Source organism: Excalfactoria chinensis, chromosome 10 (genome assembly GCF_039878825.1).
Source record: "Excalfactoria chinensis isolate bCotChi1 chromosome 10, bCotChi1.hap2, whole genome shotgun sequence".
Classification (NCBI taxonomy): Eukaryota; Metazoa; Chordata; class Aves; order Galliformes; family Phasianidae; genus Excalfactoria; species Excalfactoria chinensis.
Window position 1 is genome coordinate 9,606,816 of NC_092834.1, and position 23,180 is coordinate 9,629,995.

General features: G+C 39.4%; 1 protein-coding gene across 1 annotated transcript; it reads left to right on the top strand.

Moving 5' to 3' along the window:
• Positions 1-46: 46 nt before the first annotated feature.
• Positions 47-20,271, top strand: CEP152 (centrosomal protein 152). The gene is made up of 27 exons (XM_072345515.1): positions 47-205; positions 710-832; positions 1,428-1,528; positions 2,071-2,137; positions 2,333-2,626; positions 3,102-3,273; positions 3,594-3,734; positions 4,636-4,775; positions 5,047-5,247; positions 6,419-6,566; positions 7,914-8,005; positions 8,650-8,813; positions 9,708-9,915; positions 11,340-11,453; positions 11,567-11,697; positions 11,862-11,990; positions 12,128-12,263; positions 12,523-12,702; positions 13,284-13,556; positions 14,006-14,074; positions 14,350-15,000; positions 15,968-16,133; positions 17,842-17,923; positions 18,006-18,112; positions 18,238-18,424; positions 18,711-18,814; positions 19,057-20,271. The coding sequence occupies exons 2-27, from the start codon at positions 746-748 to the stop codon at positions 19,956-19,958; spliced, it is 5,046 nt and encodes a 1,681-aa protein (XP_072201616.1). The 5' UTR covers positions 47-205; positions 710-745; the 3' UTR covers positions 19,959-20,271.
• Positions 20,272-23,180: the final 2,909 nt, after the last annotated feature.

Consider the following 23,180-nt stretch of genomic DNA (forward strand, 5'->3'; position numbering starts at 1 on the left):
AGCGGAGCGGGGCGGAGCGGGGCGGGGCGGCGGCCTTCTCGTCACTCCCTGCGCCGGGAGCCGCCGCTGCTCCGGCTGCTGGTTGGCGCGCGCGGCTGTCGGTCAGGGCGGCGGGCGCAGGTCCGGTTGTCATGCGGAAAAGCGGCGCGGCCGCCGTTGTCGCGTTTCGGGGGGCAGCGGGCGGCCGGCTCTCCCCGCGTCTCAGGTGAGTAGCGGCGGCTGGGCCCGCGCTTTGACCTCCTTTCTTTCTTCCACAGGCCGGGGTGCGTGACTGCCGCGCTGAGGGAGCCGGGCCTCGGACTGCAGCCGGCCTCGGGGCCCGAGCTGGGTGCGGCGTAATGCTCTGGTTGCTGGGCCTCAGTACGATGCGCTTTTACCTGGAGCCAGCCCGGACCTTCACCGGGCTGTAGCGAACTATTGCAGTTTAGTGCAGTGTGACTGATGCCTAAAGATAAATGCAGCAAGATTATCTGAAGCGAATTACGGTAACTTCATAACGAAAGTGCTCAGGGAATTTGTTTTAAATAGTGAATTCTTAGAAATAAGAAGTCTTGATTGCACTGGAGAACAAATTCAAGCGAATTATGCAAGTAATGTGTACCATTACTTTCAGGAAGGGTTTTCTCTGTTTGGCTCCTTGATTTATGAGCTTTTTGGAGTGTATTTCTTTCCTTTTGTTCACGTGTGATATTTGCCTGTCTTGTGATAGGTTTTCCTGGGTACTGGAAAATACTGTTAGAGCACAATGTCCCTTGACTTTGATAGTGGAGCTCTACAAACTCAACATGAAGATGAAGACTATGACCAAGAGGACTATGCGAGAGAACAAGAGGTGAAAAGAAAGTTAATCTGAAGGCTTATGTATCTAATATCCCACCATTCCTTGTCCTTTTCAGTTTTTAACTTGCCGATTATTCTTATCAAGGGAACGTAGAACAGCGCAGGCGGTGTTTTGCAAGAGTGATGTAAAAACTGAAGAGATAAGAGCATCTAATGAGCTCTGCAGTGCTGTGTGTACAGGCTGGAAGGCCTTGCTTATTTCTTGCCTAGGCAATAGGTAGAATGCTAAGAGCTGCTGTCATCTACCTTTTGCATTGTTCATAGCTTTTTCATGTACTGTAATTACTTAGCAACAGCTGTAATCTGACCATCTTAGAAAAAAAAAATAAATGAAGAATCACTTCCTCATTTCCTATTCACTGCATCTATGTGGTAGCCTTTCACTTAGGAAAAGAACTGCACCAAAAGATTTGCTAGAAAGCCCTCTAGGTTTATAAGAAGTCTGTGAAGCGTTGGGGGGGGGTGTAAGTCTGTGAATGAGTGACTTCTTTTGAATGAAGGAAGAAAACCAGAATTTTATGCTAGCAGCTTATTTAATACATGTCTGCCAGACTTGAGTGGAATGCGTGTTGATTGTTCTGTTTCAGTTACAACAGCTGTTGACAGACCTTCCCCATGATATGCTGGAGGACAGTGGAGACCAGCTCTCCAACTATTCGGACTCTAGCGTTCAGGAGACTGAGGAGCAGTAAGGCTTTTTGTACTGTATTTATAAAGTTATTTCTTAAGTTGTTCTGTTGAGAATAGAACCAAATCTCAGCTGATCATAGAATCCTTGGAGCTGGAAATGGCCTTTAAAGATCATTTAGTCCAACTCCTCTACAATTAGTTGGGGCGTGCACAGCTAGATCATGTTGGTCAGGGCTTGATCCAGACATGCCTTGAAGGCTTACAGGGAGGGGACATCCACCACATCTCTAAGCAAACTGTTGCAGTGCCTCACCGCTCTCACTGTAAAATACTTTGTCCTTATATCAAACCTAAATTGATCCTCTTTGAGCTTGAAGCTATTTTCACTTGTTCTGTCACCACAGACCCTTCTAAAAGAGGTGTATGGAAAGCAATTTAAGTAAAAAGATTGCTGTACTGTGGTATGGCTGGGGCTTTTTGGGAAGCAAGGTAGGCACCACTTAATTTAATTAAGTGGGTTGTTGTTGTTATGTTGGTATTTCTTGTTTATTTTGTTTTGTTTTTGTAAGTACCATAACTAAGCTCTTTGTCTTTTTCTAGATCACAGGAAACTCGAAAGCCTGATGGAAGGTGGAATGATCATCTATTGATAACTGATGCTCAAAATGTAAGCTTGTGTAAACTGAAATAATGAATAGAGACTGCTTGTCTATTATTTTGTCTTTATAGATTACGTATTAAATATTCTTTAAATTCACTAGAGAAGTAGTTTTACCATAGGCAGCGTGCTCTCTACCTTGACAGTTGGTAAGAAGAATGTTGAGTTTTCAAAGAGCAAATTCTAACTCTTATTCATTTGTAGGGTTATGATCATGCTGAAAAACATGCCAAGAATTGGAATGGCCTACATAACAGTGACCAGATGAAACATTTATATGATGTGAAAGAAGATTACTCTGGCCAGAAGAGTCAAGAGGATCCAGATGATATCTATCTTGACAGAGATGGATTTAATGATCCAGGTTGCTACCAACAGAGCAATTTATATCATCTTCCTGAGAACTTCAGACCATACACTAATGGCCATAATCCAGAATTTAACAGTCAACAGAATCAAATAATAAACTTTCCTGATTCTCCAAAGGAACATTTTAAGGTATTTTAGAAACTGATGTTTTTTTCTGACTTTGTGAAAGTTTTCATAGGCTTTAGCTGCTTATAGTAATATTTTCGCATGCCTTTAATCTGTTATTACCAGTTGAAACAATGATATGAGGCTTCTGTAGTCAATTTTATATGTTAAAACAGGGAAGTGTTAAATATCTGAATTTTTATATGTCCATGATGCAATTTTTTTTTTCCTCACATTAGCTGGCCAGAAGTCCATGAGGAGGAATGAATGTGGTGCACTGAAGTGTGTGCTTGCTGAGTTGAAACTGAAGGCTAAAGCAGAAGCCTTTGTTATGGTTTCTATCACAGTTGAATGACATGCTGCATAGTATCCCGTAAATGAGAAGAAGAGCTGCTAAAGCTCTTCTTGATGTCAACCTGTAAAACAAAAAGGAAAAATATTTTAATGGAGGAATCTGCAGTTCTCGCTCTCATTTCTTTATTCTTATATATTGACACAGCAGCCGTTTGTTACGTCTGAAGTTGTTAATGGCCAGTCAGCAGAATCTTACAAAGTGATATATAAACCATACCAAAATGATGGTCATAAAAAAATTCCAGTAACCCAAGAAGGAATGAGAAGAAACGAAGCGTTTGAAGATTTGCAGCATGAATTCTCAGGCAATGATGAAAGTAAGCAATTTCTATATAGACTTGAAATAGAATTGAAGTTTGTGTTAAAAGTCCACTGGAAATCAACAGCAGGTTATAAGTATCAGATGCTGATCATAAATATGTTGCTTTATTTTGGTCTGAACAATGGAGTTCAAACCCAACAGAGCAATGTGAGTGGTGTGAATCAAACGTGGATAGAAAATAATGCGCTTCTCTGAACTGATAGTGAATTTGTCTCTCTATGGAAAAGCTATATTGCGTCAAGAATTACTTTTGATCCCCACTTGATTAATTGAATGCACTAACTTATCGGTACGCTCTGTTTGAACTTCTGGCAGATTCTTCAGAGAATATGCAGATTCTTCAACTTAAAGCTTTAAATAAAGCAAGAGAGAGACGAGTGGAGGAGCTTAATGAAAAGCTAGAAAAGAGTGCACAGCAGATTAGGTATTTGAGTCATCAGCTTTCAATGGTCACAGGTAAAATGTTGTACTGATATCTGATTTTTATCCATGTCTAATAACTTGTTTATTCTGGTACTTTGACTTAAGTAGAAACTGTCCAAGAAATGAAGGTCTTGATAAGCTTGATTTGGGATTTTGTGGACCTACCCTTCTTTTCCATCTCTCCTCACCACCCTCTCTGTGGAAAAACTTTCCAGGGACAACTGATCTCAGTCTTTATTCCTTTAGTTTAAAACCATTCACCCTCATACTATCACTGTCTACCCATGTAAAAAGTTTATTTCCATCCTGTCTATAATCTCCCTTTAAATATTGGAAGGCTGTAATGAGGTTCCCCTGGAGCCTTTTCTTCTCCAGACTGAACAAGCCCAGCTTCCTCAGCCCATCTTTGTTAGACAGGTCCTCCAGCCATCTGGCCATTGTTGTGACCCTCCTCTGGACTCTCCAAAGGCTCCACTCCTTATAAGGAAGGACTTCCAAAGTGATAAAAGCTGTATTATATATGAGTGGTTATTTTGGTCTCTGTTTTCATATAGGACTACACAAAGAAGGATCATGACCATAGCGAGTTAAGAATGTAATTTCTAGGACATGAAAGGGAGAGAATTTCTGCTGTCAACCGTTTTGATGCCTTGACTGTTCATTCAAAGGAATTGTTTCTCCATTTACGTTTTAAGTTTTAAGCACTAATTCCCTATGCTAACAGAATAGGACTCATTTTTGTACCACTATCCATTCATCTATCAGTGGAAGAAAGTAGTTGCTGGGCAGAGCCCGACTCAACTTCTCTGCTTATTGGTATGAGATGGAAGGCTCATAGACAAGAATTTTGTAGAGCAGGAATGTTGAACAGTGACGTTCCAGGAAGCTGTTGGGTGTTCAGCTGTGTTTCTCACAATTATTCTTCTCTCTAAAGATGAAAAAGATGGTTTGGCTGTTAGTCTTCATGAATCTCAAAAGCTCTATCAGAATGGAAAAGAACGGGAAGTGTATCTTGAAGGCCAAATAAAGGCGCTTGAAACTCAAATTCAGACTCTTACGACCAATGAAGAACAGGTACTGTGCATGTTATTAAACTGCTTATTGTGGAATATCTTTAGAGGATATTTGTAGTGCATTCAAATTAAAAGTAAATGCTAGTCTCCTGGCATGCAGTGTGTGATGATTGTAGGTGAATCAATGGGCCGTATTGGTGGAAAAATAGTTTGTACTAAAATCCAGAGAGTATCAAGAACTTCAGCAGCTCTTGCACAAAAAAACTGAATTGACACGGAATATTGGAGCAAAGATGAAATAATTGTGAGCTACTCTAATACTGTTCCTACAGATATTGAAGCAATCCAGAGTGGCAGAGGTAGCCATGGAAAGCATGCAGAAGCAGCTGTTAGAACTTCAGCGATCAGACACTCTTCAGCGAGCCAGAGAACAACACGATGCTATTGTTACAGCACTCAAACAGAAGCATGAGAAGCAAGTATTATCATTAGAGCAGAAACTTGATACTACAAAATCTGCACTACAGGAGCAGGTGAGAAATTATTATAGGGTACTGAGTGCTCTCCTGAATGCTCTTGATTTATAATCCGAAGAGCTCCATATGGAAGGTGTTAACTAAAGAGGAATAAAATACTGTGAGTCTCAGTGTTAGGAAGGCTGTGTGATATGTGTTATAAACATCACTAAACAGTTAGCAGTTACAATGGCCTATATAACAGATAAAAAGAAGGTTGTATTGCCAGATGAGGCAAGAATTAATTGTCTTGGTTTCCCTTCTGAACATTCATCCTGTGCAGTCTTTTCTTGAATTGGGTACCTGGGAATCTGGGAAAGAGAAGCACTACTTAGATTTAGTTTTATAATCATGCAACATGTGGTTATCTGATACACAGTAACGGTCTGTTATGCCATGAAATACAGAAGTTGTTCTGAAAGTAATGCCTACTGTTTATTTCCATGGAAACTACAGCAGATACAAAGAGCACAATAACTTTGTCTGATAGTGCAAATTCTCAGCTATCAAATGCTATTTTGCAATATAGCCACCACCATTAGCTATGCGTTTTTGCAGGTGATGAACTGCATGCAGCTATGTCTTTTGCTTGTAAAAATCTGTCTTGGTGGAGGTGACTCACTGTTTCACGGATGCTTTGATGCCATTGCTGTGGTGTGGCAGTTATGCATGACCATCCAGACCATGGCTTGTCTTTCATGTCACTGTTGTTACTGCTGAAATGCACCACTCACTGTGCTCACATCCATTGTTTTCCATAAATGTTAAGCAAGTGTCAATGGATGTCACTGGGTGAGATTATTCTTTTTTCTACATGGAGAAATTCAGTGACACACCTTTGCTTTATATGTTCTCCCATATCAGATGCCATTTTGCTCTACTGCCCCTCTTCTGCCATCTGTCACACGGTAACAAAATGTAATAGAATATTGGCAGGAAGGTTCAACCTCAACTGCCGTATCACCAACATCTGCCTCTGCTGTAAGCCCACATAATAAAATAGGTATTACTGTTAGAGCTACCCTCGTGTATTCAAACAATATACTCTAGTCAGACATGCATCCATGTTTGTTCTTCTATGGGTATACTTACTGTTTCATAGTGGAAGCTTTATTGCTCTGAGAGGTCACTTGTCTATCTTGGGTGGTTCAGTGTTTGTTGCATGAATTAAAATATTTTTTCTTCCTAGAAAGAGCTTTGCCAGAATCTAGGAGAGCGTGTTAAGGAGCTTGAGAAAATGCTGGAAGAAACCAAATGTGAAAAAACGGAAATTATAAATCGATTGACAAGAAGTCTTGAGGAAAGCCAAAAGCAGTGTGCAAACTTACTGCAAACAGGTAAGTCTCACACCATATCTTTCCTTACAGAAACAACTAAAGCATGACATTGCAAATCTGTGTTCAACATCAAGCTAAATGTATAGTGGACCACTAAACAAATGAGTAATGTTTTCTATGTATTGTATGCCACATATATGTAAACTAACTTTTGGACTAAATAACAGCCACTTACTCGCATCTAAGTTTTTATGTATTAGTTGGACTCTACCAATATGTTATGCTACCATTGATGCTTTCTTCATTTAAGAGTAGTTTAAGAAATACTTTAGTGTTATCTGATGTGAATTGGTCGATAATCTGGATCAGCACAGTGCTTCAAGTAGCTGATCTATCTGTGTGTACCTGGCAACTTCAGCCTTTACGTGCTTAGTACCTTGTACTGTAAGCACATTTAAAACATATCCACTATTAAATCAGTAGAAGCTTGGGTAGCCACTTATCTTGTGTTGTTAAAATCTATTTATTCATTTTTCTTGCATGTCTTTTCAAGTTTCATTTGAAGTAGATGTCTACTCACAAATTCTGTAATTGAAATAAGTAAAATCTGATGGAGAAAGATATAGTAGTTGCATTTAATTTTTGGGAAGTATCAAGAACCACAATGTGGTTTTACTAGCTAAGTCTTTGTGAAGCAGAGCTCTATACAATAAAAAATCCAGTATGAATTGCCATTCCAAATACAAATGCTTAAGAAACTGCTTCTTAACAATTTATATCTGAAGGAACAGTGTATAGAATTTTCTGTTTATTATGTGTATGTCTTTTGCCTTCCATTAGTTATGGCAGTATTTTAATAGTCCTTTCCTAGAAAGCAAACTTGCTGGAATGCCTTTCTTACCAGATCCTGGCTTAAAGTGTATGTTCTGCTAGAGAACTGTGGTAATTTGGAAGAAGTGTCTCCAGAGAGAGCATGGTGGTGAGGATGGAGGAAGAGAAAAAACTTATTAGATCTGTGTAATGTAGAAACTATATAAATGATTTTTTAAGAGTGTAATTGCCAGCTGGAAAATCATCATGACTTTTTCCTCCATGCTTTATGCATCAGATGCCTTACACCAATAATAAATTGGCAAACTCATAAAACAAAGAAACACAGAAAGCAAACCTTTGGCACATCTCGCTTCTCGTGGTAGTTTTAAAGCTACAATAAAAATTAAATCAGCATATTTCCCAAAGTTGAAAACAGATTGTCACTTAAATTGGCGAGCAGTAGAAGCCCAAGTTTACCTGTTCGGTGCAGTGCGTATTCTTGCTGTTGTTCTTTGTATTTTTTTTAGATCATGTGGTCTTTCTTGCATATTTATGCTTTGCTGTTTTTCTGTTTTTATTTCTTCCCTGCAATAGGCTCGATACAGGAGGCAAATCAGTTACGGTTTCAGTTGCAACAAGCTCAGTCTGCGCACATGATAAGCAATAACCTGAACAAGGCTTTGCAGGTTAATATCTTTTATTAAATATTTAACACTTAATTAGATTTGATTTTAGGAGGGGTGAGCATTATAGCTGACAGGATGGTGGTTTCATATATACATATATATGGGTACAAGTCTGATATTGTGTGTCTGACCTGCTTACAGAAAAGGAAGAACATAAATTCAATGTGTTGGGAATGTCATAAGTTGGCCTGTAGGGAAGACTGTGGGTTTTATTTTCTGAAATTTTTTGTTGTGCCATGAAGAAGTAATGCTAAGGAGTCCTCATAAATACCACTGGAAGTCTGTGTTTCCAATTCAATGAGTGGTTTGTTTAAATCTGTCACCTTAAAGCAAGGAATCCTAGTAGGTACCGGAGTAATAAACCGTGTATGTTTTTTGTATGGCAAAATGAATGACAGGGTATCACAAGGAAAGAAGTGGTAACGTTTAATTTCACATATGATCAATAGAATGTACTGAGCAACAGAAAATATTCACTGATTTGTTTGTAGTTGTTGTATGTTATGTGTAGATCACTCAAGAAAATACAACTGGCATATAGAAAGAATAACTGCATGTGTCTGTTTTCTTTGTAAGAGTTGTTGTCTCAATGCATTTGGTTGGAGTTTCTCTGCTCTATAATTTTTTTTGTCCCTTCTTTTAAGGAAGAATTAAGGGAACTGAAGGAAGAAATAACGTTGTATGAATCTGCTGCCAAGCTTGGAGTGTTTTTGAATGATGCAGGTGGAGAGTTGCATACAAACCTCAGTGATTCCTGCGTAGATTTGGGGATTAAAAGAGTCACCATGAATAACTCAAGGTTCTGCAGGTACTGAGTGATTCTTATTGGGGGAAAAAAATAATAAAATCTAAAGTCTTCCATAACTTACACAAATAATGTGTGAGGTTTTTTTTACTTCCTATTTTTTTTTCTTTTGTAATAGATACTGCTTGTGTCCCCAGGGAATTGGGGAAGTAGGAATTTGAACTAAAATTGTACATTGAATGCTTCGTCTCTTCTTAATGCATACTCAGGTTTCATAAGGACTATGTCATTGTTCTTAGAGTGCAATTCCTTTCTTTTTGTTGTTTCTTACCATGAGAGTTCAGTAGAAAGCATTTAACATGTGCAACAAAGTAAGGAGGTTTTTCACTTGTGATGCCTAAGAAGCAGTCTGTTGCATGGTATAGGAGACTAGCCTTGTGTCCTTCAGGACTTGAACTCTGCATCATGAAATCTTGTAAAATCTGAAATATGTCATAGGGAATGTAGCAATATACTTGAATAATTGGTCTGCATGTGGAGTGCCACTGAATTTCTCAACAATATCTTTACCCGTGGAAAAAATTGATTTTCCTGCTTACGTGTATTATGCTCACTGGTAACTATTTTACCAATTGTATGGATTGTGTGCATGGATTTGCTCAAAGATTCCACATGATTACTTCATACCCAAGTTGTCTTTATAGCAAGTCGTCTTGAAGTACTTTGTGTCATGTGAGGATGGATCTTCTGGGGGAAACAGTGGAATGTACGTTAATGGCAGCTTAATGAAAAAACATGTTGCTTTCATTTTCATGTTCTCTCATTCTTTTTACTCTTACCTCTTAGAGCTCAACTTCTGTGTTTATGGTAGCATCAGTTGCTCTTCTTGCTAAGACTGACTTCTGGATAAAGTGTTTGGTCTTCCAAATGCTGAACTGTTTATGTTTTCCCAAATAGTATAATACAGAACAGAGACACGGATAAAGAACTCTCTAAAGATGAAATTATTATGGAATTAAAAGCTGAACTGGAACGCTTATTGAGCAGTAATAAAATGAAGAGAAACCAGATTACTCAATTACAAAATGATCTTAAAGATTGCCAGAAGAACTTAGAGGAATTCAAGCAGCTGTTGAAAGCAGAAAAAGCATCAAAAGAGTTGGAGGTTTGTTCTTTCCCGTATTTTTCAAGACTTTGTAAATTGTACTGTAGTTTAGTAAATCAAACCAACATTAAAATTTCTTACAAAAAGAGGTGGGGAAAAATAACAAAAGTGAAAGTTATGTAGCAGTTCGTAACAATTAAATAGATTTGTCTTTCATCCTAAGGGAAATATTGTTTTGGTGATACCTTGTTTTGTATCTGTGGTGAGAAAGAAAGCAACTGGATTGGGTGGAATATGTCTTTTTAAATGAGTTCTGTTACAGTGACCCACTTGCCTGGTAGTGCATAATAGCCGCTGTGCTTTTTTGATTAAACCTTAATTTCACTGGGGGCAGTAGGTTTCTTTATCCCAAAGACTTTATTTCTCTGAGAGCTGATGGTGTCATTAATGGGATGTAAAACAGATTGCTTTCTCATGGCATTTGCTTTCTAATTTGATCAGTCTTATTGTGGGCTGCCTAAAAAAGAAGCATGGCCAGCTGGCTGAGGAAAGGTGATTGTTCCCCTCGTACTCTACCATTGTAAGACCCTAACTGCAGTGTTGCATCCAGCTCTGGGACCTGAAGCACAAGAAAGGCTTAGACCTGTTAGAGTGAGCAACAGAAATGTTCAGAGAGCTTGAGCACCTGTGTCTGGAGCTTTTCTTTGAAGAAAGGCTGAGAGAGCTGGGTTGAGCCTCGAGAAAGGAAGGCTCCAAGGATACCTTATTGCAGCCTTTCAGTACTTAAGTGTTGCCTATAAGAAGGATGGAGAGATTTTTGCAAGGGCATGTAGTGTAGGACAAGGGATAATGTTTTGAGTTGAGAAAATAATAGATTTAAGTCACATATAAGGAAAAATATTCTTTGCTTTATGATGTTTGCAAGGCACTGGAACAAGTTGCTCAAAAGTTGGGGATGTCTCATCCCTGGAATTCTTCAGGATCAGGTTAGATGGGGCTGATTTAGTGGGAAGTGTCCCTACGTGTGGCAGGGGTTGGTCTAGATGATCTTTAAAGCTCCTTTCCAACTCAGACAAATCTGTGGTCCATGAAAAAAATCCCTTTAATGTTGTGTGTCTCTTGTCCCCATGATTAATGTCAATTCTACATTACAATTTGCACTTTTGTAATGAGTACAAAAAACATGCACTTTTGTAATGTGTGTTCTGACCTGGATGTGGGACAGAAATACAGTTTGCTTCAGGGGTGCAGTCTCTCAGCTGGATAATAGCAGTCAGCTAACAAATGCAGTGTCAAGTATATACTTTTTAGAAATAGCATTATGAAACTTTAAAAGAGTAACAGTGATACTGTTATTGCCCTGCAGTACTTTTCTTCTTTCTTGGTTTTGCTTTCTGTAAGTAAAATACAGTTGTAACTCTTTAAGGAATCTGTTTCTAGAGCACGGGTACCTTGAAAGTTATCATCTGAATTTTATTTTTTAGCCAGTGACAAATCAAAACGATGCTTTGGTGGCTGGTCCATTAGTTTCTGATGATCTTAAGGAAGAAGTTTTGAGACTCAGAAAGGCAAATGAAACTTTGCTTAGAGAAGTTCAGGTAAGACAAAAATGCTTTGAATTCCTATTAAAAACAAATAAACAAAAAGAACACACCTGCAATTATAGAAGATTCCTTAAAATTCACCAGCTACTTGACTCCTTTTTGTGCAGAACCATGCTTTGACTATTGAAGAACTGAAAAAAAATGAGGAAAAACTAAAAAGTTCAAACCAGGATCTCTGCTGTCAGATGAGAAAGATGGTTCAAGAATTTGATGAGGATAAACAAGAAGCCATTGACAGGTTAAGTCCATTAACATTGTTTAGTTTCTTTTGTGAACTTTGATCCTGCATGTGTTCATGAGGAGAGTCTGCTCTGGAAATGTAGCTTCTTTCTTAAACAAAAACTGAACCCCATTTTGAAGAGGAAGAAATATAGGCAGTGTTTTCCTTTCTTGAAATCATAGGTGTGAAAGAACATATCAGCAACACCATGAGGATACAAAAGCCCAGTTTGAGAAAGACATGATGCAGAGGTATGCTGCAGAAAGGCAGCAGCTTATTCAAAGTTATGAAGAGACAGTCTTACAGCTGAAGTAAGCATTTTCAGTTTTTTTTAATTGCTATGAAATGTTTGTACTTCATGTCTGGCCTTTTTAAAATGCTTTTTCAAAGTGGTTAATATCCTGTGAGTTTAAAGATGGATTGCTAATGTGTGATTTGCACCTTGAAGGGCTACTATAGAGGAGCTGAACAGAGAGATGACCACAGTAAAGGAATGTTACATAGCAGTCTGTGGTGAGAAGGACACCTTGGAAACTACTTTAAGACAGATGTTTGCACGTGAGCAGCAGATGAAAGAAGATAAGGTATTAATGCATCATATCATATTAGAGTGTTTTTTAAGGTAAATGTGCTCTTGTGTATTCCAACTTTGTAATTGTTCAGGGCAGAGACTTGGTTTAAAATACGGTGTTGGTAACTCTTTCTGCAGCTACTCCTTTTCACGTAGTTCTCCTTCCCTAAAATGTTGGCTCCTAAAGACAGATCATTCACTGGTGAAGGCTTGCTTTAACAGTTTTATTTTATTATTATTATTATTTTAATTACTGGTGTTTTTTGTTCTAGCTCAAGAAACAGCTTTTAGAAGAAAAAGAAGAGTCACTTAAAATTCTGAGAAGTGAGCTTGAGGAGAGATACAATAATTCTATGACTGAAGCAAAGAGGCAGTGGCAGAAAGAAAAAGAAGTGCAGATTGAGAAGGAAATTGCAATTGCCAAAGCACACTGGGAAAAAGAGGAAAAAGAGGTGTGATTCTTGTACTTTCAAGTTTTTGTTGATTTAACTGAATGAATTTATTTATTTTTTGGAGAAGGTTTATATGTATATGTGCTAGTCTTAGGTGTTGTTCTTCTGGCATTTGAAGTTGTTGATGAGAACCTGTTGTTTCAGAAGCCTTTGAAGTTGGTAGGTTTTACAGCTGGTTGTAATCTTTGGAAAATTAGGTTTTATAAAGTAACACTGCAGAATGGCATCACAGCTGTAACGTACTGGAGTTCTCTGCCCTGATCTGAGGGTGAATAGCTTGGCTTTATATTCTGTTGGGCTCTGTCCTCCTATGAAAGTCCGTTACACATCTTTCCCCATGGAGGCTAGGTGGGAGAAGGAAGAAAAACAGACAACTCCTTCTATACCAAATGCATAGTGGAGGTGTAATTTGGAGGGCACACGGGGAAGGACGGGGGTGGGGAATGTGGGGTCCAGCTAAGGGTTTAGATTTTGATGCTCTTCAGCAATGCTTTGTTTGTTAAATACTATTGAAATTCTATTTTTATTCGAATGCTGCAGAAGAATGTCTTAAATCTATATAGATACATATTTTTTCCCAGAAGAAAGAAGACGTCTTTGCTAAGAGAGAAAGAGAATGGCAAAGTAGGCTGGAAGAAATTAAAAAAACTGTGTTTGAATGTAAGGACTGCGGCAGCCAAACAGATAGAGTAACGTGTGTGAGTGATGCTTCAACTGAAGAGTTAGCAAGGGTTGTTGAGGATCAGAAGCTGCAGATCCAGAAGGCTTTGAAGGAAAAAAAGGCCTCTGAAGAGGCCTTAAAAGAACTTGAAATAAAACTTGAAAGTAAATACCGTAAACGTCTTGCCAGCCAGGTAACAAATGATTATCCTGTTTGCCTGGAGTTCATATAACTTGTATGTGCTAATATGCTGAATGGGTCTAGTTACATGTGCCACTGAGTCACCTTAACATTTTTTTTTTTCCTTAGAAAATATGCTTTTCCTCTAATTTTCTTCAAGCTCAGTAGTTGATATTTATTATATTAGATATAATAATTAGAATCGTATAGCTTTTTTCGTAGCTCTGATTTTTTACTTAGCACTTGACCACAGCTGGTTGAGCTGTGCAGGGCTTTTGAACATAACTGAGGAAAGCTAAATTTTGTTTATATTGTTTTAATGGAAAGGAAATAGTTTAATCCTCATCATTTTGGAATCTTCTTTTGCATCTGGAAATCCATCAGATGCATCTAGTCTGATTGTATTGCTTCCTTTAAACATAAGTAGTCCCAACTGAACTCTTGTTTTTAATCTGTTTATAGGTTGAGGCAGCTTTAACCCAAGCACATGCCAGATCACTGCAGGAATTAACAGACCTCAAAGAGTACAAGGTAAGTATAGAGACAGGACAAGAAAAGCAAGCAAGGGAACAGATGGAAACTGCAGCAAAGCTGGTAACAGAAAATAAGTGTACTTCTGAACAGGATATCCAAGTCCTGTGTAGAATGGGTGAACGCGTGTGTATAGGGAATCACTAAGGAATGATGTTTCTATTCTACTTTTGCATTAATAATGATGTTTTTATTAGAGGTTGTAGGAACTTATGTAGTGAACGGTATATGTTCTGTATGTTTGATATAACGACTCTATTTTACTTGTTAATCAGTTGGCTTTGGCTTTCTCTTCTGATGAAGAAAAAAGGAAGAATGAACGTGAGAATACAGAGAAGTCTGAATCGAGAATTAGAGATCTTGAGGAAAAGGTAGTTTCTCTCAAAAAAGAATTGGAGCTAAAAGAAGAAGAAATCCCTGTGACTATCAAAGCAGCAGTAGCAAAAGCCCGTGCTCAGTGGAACAAAGAAAAGCAAGAAGAAATTGCACAAATACAAGAGCAAAATGAGAGAGACTACCGATCATTCTTAGATGACCACAGAAACAAGATTAAAGAGGTACTTGCAACCACAAAAGAGGATCTTGCAAAGCAGATGAATGATCTCTCTGCTCAGAAGGAGGCAGAAATGAAGATGTTACTAGACCAAAAGCAGCGAGAGTGGGAGGCTCAGGAAGCAAAGAAACTTCAGGATGAAATTAAGCAGTATGAGGAGAAGACTGTAGTTGAGCTTGAGTGTTTGCTGAGAGAAGTCCATGAAGAGCTTGTTAATAGCACCTATAGTCAGCGTTCTTGGGAAGAGAGGTGTTCTGATGCTCCTGTTGAATTAAATCATCAGTGCAAAGACAAACTGAAGGCATGCTTACAAAAGGCCTACAGAAGGACAGTTTACAAAATTCTAGCAAAGCATGAGCAAGAGTGGAAAGAGGTAATATTTCAGGGAATTATAAATAATAGCTAAAGGAGAGATGTGAGAAAACGGATGAATGAGTCATACCTTTTTTCCCTCTCTGTGTAATATCCACTTGATCTAGAGAATTAGAGAATCCATCAATTGCAGTCATTTGTAATGAGTCCTTTAGAACTGTCTGAGAGGGTGAGATCCATGGCCAGCAGTTTAAGGGATATGGCAAGGTACAGTTGTGAGACTCTCAGTGTTTGTAGTAGAAGACAACCAGGTTAGGAGTGAGATTTATTTTTCTTAATGCCTGCATTGATTGGTTAAGGATGTACATCCACAGTTGTAAATTAGGAGCATCTTAAAAACTCATTGCAGCTACTTAGGTATGTAGTCCTGTGCTCAGGAATTTCTTTGTGTCAGAGCGAACAGGCAAATAAATGTAGGTATTGCTCTATGTGGAACCCAGAACTGTACAGTAGTGACTGGATATCACATTTCTACTTGTTAACTCATCTTCAGGGATGCATGGCATACTTTTGGCTGGTCTTTTGACTTTCTCTGTGGGCAGTTAAAGCTAATTTAAAAATAATGCAAATTTAAAAGTGTGCATCTGATCTGATGCAGAGTATTGGAAGCCCTGTCCGTACTTTTTAGCTTCCTGGAATGATATCTGTGCCTTCTGTAGACTTTTCAATATTCTGTTCTGACTCAACTGCAGTTCCAAAGTCAAACTCCGGGTGTTATCAGGTAGTGCTATTTCACGGGATTACACTTAGTTACCATTCTCTATGCAAAAGTACCCATTTCCATCGCTATTCAAGCTGCTTTCTTCAGTTCTAGTTTAAGACTAATACCATTGGGATGCAAGAATCAGAGCCAATAGAGATCTTTGGGTTGCTTGTTCATCTTCATCCTAGCTTTAATAAGTAGTATGTTGCAGAACATGTTGTTTGGCTATTTGCTGGATTTTCAGACAGTGTTCTTTTAATTGCAGAAAAATGAAGAGCTACTAAATAATGCAAATAAAGAAGTGTGCCCCTGCATGCAAGGTGGCAATGGAGAAACTGGGGACATGGCAAGATCTCCTTTGTCCAACAATGGACAGCAAGCAGAAACACAAAGAAGGCTGAGGAGAAGGCATAAAAGTGGAAGAGATGGAGGTATGGAGTTTGTTATCACTCTGACAGAGCTGTATGTTATCTAACTAAGCTTGATAGTAGCACTGAACCTGTGAATATTTGAATGATAGAGGGAGATGCTGTTGTTCTGATGGTAAGGTTGTAGATGGGAAAACAGTTGCACCTGTGGTGATTGAAAGTTTATATGCAAGCCGGTGCTGAGCCTGGTGAGCAGAGTGCAGACCAAATGGTGTCTTGGAGCGGGTAAGTATTAAAGCAGAGCTTTGAAGCCCAAAATCTACTGCTTGCTGCAGCTGTCAGCCAATGCAAGGAACTGTGCCTTTGCATCAAGGGCACTGTTATGTCAGGAATGATTCTTCAGCTGGCACAGTAGTTTTTCTAGTTCTTTTGTGGAGGAGTTCAGTTGCTGAGGAAATGTGAATCCCCTAGGCGATGCTTCTCTCCTCCTCCTCCCTGCTCCCATCTCCCTCCTGGCCCTTGAAACGTGCTGATAGTTGTGCACTGTAGCTTTTCCCAAAGCAGTCCCATGCACCATAGCAAGACTGGGGGCTGTGTAGCTGGGGAGGAACTTCACGGGAGGCGCTGCAATGTCTCTGGGGCTTTCAGTTTAGTTTGAGTTGTTGTGCAACCAAAAAACATAAAGGGAGAAAGCCCAAGAGAGTCTTTGGCTTTGTGCCTATACCGCGGCTTGAATTTCTTCACCACCAAAATAACAAAGCATCTATTAAATGCAAAACAATGCAGGCAGCGCAGCCCTTCTGCCTCTCGAGCTCCCTGTGCTGGCTATAGAAAGCAGCCATTGCTCCCCTGGAAGTAGCCCAGTCTATGTAAATTTCTGAAGTTAACTCGATGCAGCCGTGTGTGAGTCTTCCCAGCTGGGCGAGTTTCCTTCAGCTGACTCCAGCAGGCCCTGTTTGGCTGTTGGCTTTAAAAATAACTAAGGGGATAGATAAGTGGCAGTTCAACCTCCCAGTGTTGTATTGCTGCCTGTTTTGAGACCTCTGCATGTGACTGTTGATGGGAGTGTGCTGAGGCTGTGAAGGCTGTGTGACTCTATTGGAGCTGCTTGCAGGTTCTCTAAGTGGCATCCAGGCTCTTGTGATTACTTAAATTGGACTCATACACAGTATACTCCCTTAGCATAGGGTGGAAATAGCAAGGTTGGGTTTGATTCATTTGGGACCCTTGAGTGCTGAATGACTTCTAGTGCTTGTTATTTTAGATCAGCAAGGTGCAAAAAAGATCCTTTGGTCTCAGGAAGTTTTGTGCTGTGAACACTAGCCAGGAGTTGGAAAAGAAAGAGACTGTGTGCCAGGACTTGAAAAGAGAGTTGGAGACAGCTCACAGGCGTCTTGGCTGGACTGGCTACATTTATCTCCTTTCTTGCTTGGTGCAGTTTTCTGTGGATGTAATGGTGTGTGTGCATGTGTACTTTAGCAAAGTGAAATGGAAACCATTGCTTTCTTGGCTGTAAATTGGGTCTTTCCTTTGGGCCCTGTGAGTTGATGTTTTGCTCATGCTAAGTTCTGTGGGTTCATTTACTTAGACTTCTGCAAAATGTGCTGTGATTCCTTCCTGCTTGTCCCTGCCTTAGCTGATTATTTACTGGTGTTGCTTGTTGACATTAAGGTCTTCTACATTAAGGCAGCAGTTTGTGATGTTTTATGTTGAGCTTCGCTTGAATGTTGGGGAGTAACATTGTTTTATGGTTCATTACTGGCTTTTCTAGAAAACGAGAAGCTTGTGGAATGTCTAATTGCAGAAAACACTGAGATGAAGGCTAAACTGAAAGACGTGGGCACATCACAGAGGTATTTCAAAAAACAGTGTAAACAAGGGCATGATTCTAAGATCTTGGCTGCTCTTATGCCATGTGACTTGTATGATTTTCAGGTTGCTGTCCAAGGGAAGTGTCTCAAAAGCCTGTTCATCCTGTGGCTCTGTGAAAGGGCTGGAAGAAATGCGTGCTCAGTACATTAAATCTGTGAGCAAGATAAAAAGTAAGTACAGTGGGTGTGTGGCTGTGAGCAGGAGGTTGGCTGGTAAATGTGGGCCCTCGCTGCTTTGCTGCAGGTCTACTCAGCAGTCCTTTTGGTAGTGTTTCTCTCTCTCCCCTCTGAGGCAGAGCTGTCCCTAATGAAGGATGTTTCTGTAGGTGATATGCTGTGTTATATCCGTGAAAGTAAGGAGAGAGCTGCTGCGATGATTAAAGCAGAGGTTCTCAGAGAGCGCCAGGAGACAGCACGGAAAATGCGGAAGTACTACTTGACGTGTCTTCAACAGCTTCTTACTGACAATGGGAAACAGGAAGGGTAAGCTCCAGCATGACTGTATATCTTTGGTTTTGAAAGAGTTATGTCAACTTGAGTATAGCACTGTTTGTCCAATAGCACTGTTCATCCTCTGTTGGCGCAAGCGTTAGTCTGGCCTGATCTGATGAGACAGGTGTGGAGTTGCTACTGAGCTTGCTGACAGAGGATTTCTGAGCTACCTGACACCTTGTCCTCAGTATTTTTTGTCTTTTGTTGTTGCTACTTTTACGTAAAATGCTGAGTCTGGAGATCTTTAATTTTTGTCGTGTTCTCTGGTTATTGGCAGAGCTGAAAAGAAAATAATGAATGCTGCCAGCAAGCTTGTTACAATGGCTAAAGGACTGGAAACCCCTCTTCGACACACATTGCATTGCAAAACTACACGCTCAGGTTTGTTGGCTTACTTATCTGTTTGCTTCTTTTCCTTGTAGATGTATATTGTTTTTAGTAACCAAAATGTAGGTGTCTAGGGAGGTACTAGGTATTTACGAGCTTGTGTGTATAGGTTGGTAAACATGGGCTGCTTATGTTGAGAATGCTGATTGACCTATTTTTTAAATGGTCCAGTACCTCATCCCACTTCCATTGTTAATTTTTCTTTCATTTGGTCTGTTCCTTCTCTGCTGTTCCAGCTCTACTCTTAAATTCTGACCTGCCAACTGGAGTAGAATACTCAAAAAGAGATTGCCTGTCTAGGCCAAACCATAAGGAAAGCAAGTCTTGTGGCAAAAATACTACTGAAGAAGCTAATGATAAAGTTGGTCGGAAATACAAACCACGTGACTTGAGACAACAATTTGGTGCAAGACAGACCGAAACACCACATATGCTTCATGAAACAGATACTTCAAATATTCAGAATAGGAATACTTATAAACATCTAGTTAATGCTGGAAGAGATGGTCTGTTAAAGATTCTTCCAAATGTAGATGGAAGAGAAGGAAAATACAGCCCCATCGTAAACCTAGACAAAGAACTCTCATGTGCAACTGGTAATATTGCTCATCCAAATGTCCCTCTGTTTGCTTGTCAAGGACAGTTAGATAATATAGATGCAGCCAGACTTAAAAATGGCCCTGTCATCCCGAGGTCAACTCATCACATTCTTAAAACTAAAAATGGGAGAACAGCCTTGAAAGAAGATGAGTGTATCCTCTCACTTGGGACTTGGCAAACTACATATGAAAGGATTCAGGACTTTGATTTTGAAAGAACTCCTCAGAGGGATGAAGGAAACTGCAGTGAATGGAGTTCTGCAAGTGGAAGTTTGCTTCTGGATGGTTCTGATAAGTCTGCAGTGTATTCTGAAGAAAAGCCCAGCACTAATGAACAGAGGCAGAGCGTGTACTGTGAGGAATCATTTTCTGCTGGAGATGAAAATTTTGGTACTTCTTGGAGAGAAATCACTAATGGCAATGTCAAAAATTTCAATGTAAAAAACAGTGCTATAGTTTACAATAGAGACCAAGTGAGGTCAAACTCAGATCATGTTTCATCTCTTGGGTCTGACAAATCAAAGTCTGCCAACGCATGAACTAATATGCTGCCAATCTGAAGTACAGGAAAATGCTGCAACAATACTTGGAAAAGAATGGCGTGGGATCCTCAGTCTCTTCAGCAAGGCACTGATTCTGATAGCTCACTTAAATAAAACAGAAAGCATCGTGAACCAATATCACGGATAACATGTTTTTGTTTTTTTTCCCTTCAAAGTGAATATAAATGGGAGCATGAAGAAAGGAAATGACCCTGTTTTACTGGATCCGTTTCATGAGCTCTGTTACAGTTGGAGACTATTGCATAGAATTTCTTCATGCAACCACTTGAAATATTAATGTAGACTTTTTGTTTACCTCTGTAACAATGCTTTCATAGCTGTTTACAGTGTATACTGTATTACAGTGTATACTTTTATTAAAAATCTATTTTTATATTAAATGAAGTGTAGGGTGTTTCATAAAACCTTTTGTCCTTGCAGAAAAGGTTTGTTCATTTTGTTCCTTGCATAAAACCTTTTGACCTTTTGCACCTATTGTCGTGCGTGGTAACCTTTGGAAACAGTTATGAATATTCCTTCAGAGCTCAATGAGAGGTGTTGTTTGAAATGAGTTTTTCAGTTGACTTCTCTATTTCGAGGTACTCCCTCTAGACCTCTGCGTCTGTCTTCGTAATAAGTATAAATACTTAAATTATCATAAATGAAACTTGAGGTATTATTCTTTAGAGTGCAGCAAAAAACAGATTATGGTCGGCAGAAGAAGATACAGATGAAGATAACCACATATTGCAGGTATTCCTTAAATAGCTACAAATTTAAAATGGAAGTGTAGTAATTCTCCTCCTGATGGTTTAAAGGCTTGCCTTTAAGAGCCTGTTTGAATTTAAGAGCACCATGAAATGTGCTGTTTTTCTTGTGGTACGATTTAATTTCAAGGGATACTGTAATGAAAAACAAGCATTTTACTGCTTGCTTTATTGGCTTCATTTGTGTTGCTTGCCTAGTGTGTTTAATGCTTGTTGCAATTAATTGCCTGGTTTTCGGTCAGCAATTCACATCAACAATAATATAGAACACAGTAAAAAAAAGAAAAAAGACAGTTTACTTGGGCTGTTATTATTCTGTGATATCAGCATCAGTCAAAGAGGACTGAACGTTGTCCTCATAAAGGGTGTGTATACATTTCATGTGTTACAATATTAAACTGTTATCAGAATGCTCTTATTTGATCTTTCACAGTCAAAGAGTACTGTGTAATCTCAGAATCTTCCCAGTTTTTAAGAGTGCAAGATCCAGGAGGAATCTTAGGGAGAAAAATGTATTTAGCTTCCTGTACAAAAATGTGCTGCTTGTTTGTATTTCAGGCCAGCTGAATGCCTTATGGTTCTTGGTCAGCAAGACTGTTCTGTGACTGGAGGCTTGGTCAGGTGGTTGAATGAGAGCTCTGCATTTCTTGGTGACTTTTAACGTTGCCCATAAACACAGCTCCACTTCCCCTTGGTGAAGGAGGGGTTTGTCATCATCAGTGGGAGCGAAATGAGGCCACGAGAGACGGCTTGTGCCTATACAAACATGAGCTGTGGTTGTTTGAGGTCCAAATTCCCATCTCTAAGCTGAGGAAATAACTGTGGCCTTGCGTGCAGGGTGAAAGTTTTTTCTGGTTGTCCTCTAACCCTGTGGGGAGGCTCTTTTTCCAATACGAGTGGCTTTTTTGGTTTACTTAAACATTTCCCCCACCTAGCTCAAGATTTATTAACAATGAAGAAGCTCCTTTAAAAAGAAAAGTCAATACTTAAACTGCTTAAGTGGTGCTTGAACAGGTGTTTAAACCACTTTATCAGATTAACCCATTCCTTGGGCTTGTCCAGAAACCTTTGCTTTATGAAGGCAGTGTGCATCTGCAGAAAAACATGCTCATTGCTAACCTAATATTTATTGTATCCTTTGTTGCACTGGCAACTTCAGAGAGCTCTGAATCTGCTCTTGGGGTGAATGTCTGAGATATGAGGCACTTAACCTGGAGAGGAGGCTTAAGGATCATTTCATCAATGTATGTGATGCAAAGATGGAAAGAAGACTGAGCCAGGCTCCTCTTAGGCCCAATGGTGTAACAAGAGGAAGCAATGGGTGTATACCAAAACATTTCATACTGTGGAACTGAAACCTTTGGTGACTGCTGGAGGAAGTGTTGGAGTGCTGGGGCTGGCTGGATGACCCCCCACTGGTACCAGAATGGCCTTTTGGGTCTTAATTGTGTGTTGGTTGGAGTGAAATAGAAAATGTGCTTCTTTAGACGGTTGGTTGCTTTGATGAAATGGGTTTGGATGGGACGGCATGCCCAAATGAAAGCAAATGGGTAATAGCTGAAGTGTGTTTGTAGAATTTCATTGCCACTGTCTACTGAAAAATGTTAAGGTGTTCTGTAATCAGAAAGTGTTTTGTGCATCTTCATGAGTGAGTAAGAGCAGAAGTGGGGACTGTTTTAATGGGATGTGACTTTTAGGGAGTTCACTGAATGGAGGTTCTGCTGTGTCCCTGCAGTCAATTCCAAGACTTTTTGCAGTAATTTTTTAGTCGCAGCATAACTTTGTTGGTTTTTTTTTTCCTTTAAAATTAAAGAGATTTCTGTATTAGGGGAGTGCTTCCAACTTTTGAGTTGTATCATAGAGAATATTTCAAGTAATTCTTGAGAATGTGTGATAACTTTAAGATAAGCTTTTTATAGGTGATGACTTGTTCTTGACATTGTTGCAGCTGAAAAACTAAAAAGGAATTTAATATGAGACAGCTGATGTTTTTGCTCCAAAGAGCACGTGCTTGGGCAGGGTAGAGAAAAATGGGGCTGGGGTACCAATACTGCAAGTAGTAACTGAATACAGTATGTAGTTCTTGAGTTGTGAAATAGAGAAGTCAGAAAGGCCTACTGGGATGTACCAGAAGCTGTGTATGTGGCCACATATCAAAGCTTCTCTGAAAATTTGGGAGAGATGCATTCTGTATGGGAATTGGTACAAGTGAGTTGATACGTCTTTATTTGTTTATTTCAATTATTGTTGTTTTCTTTATTTCTTAAAATAGCTTCTGCAGACATAAAAGAACTGACTAACTTTTTGAAGGGCAGGTTAAACTGCTCTGGAACACGGTGTATGTCAGTAAAGTGAAGATGTTGTTTTGTTTCCTTTATAGCACTGCTTCTTGATCCTGAATAAATGAATACCTCCAAAGTGCTCCCGTTTTCTCAAAAGATGGCAACTATTT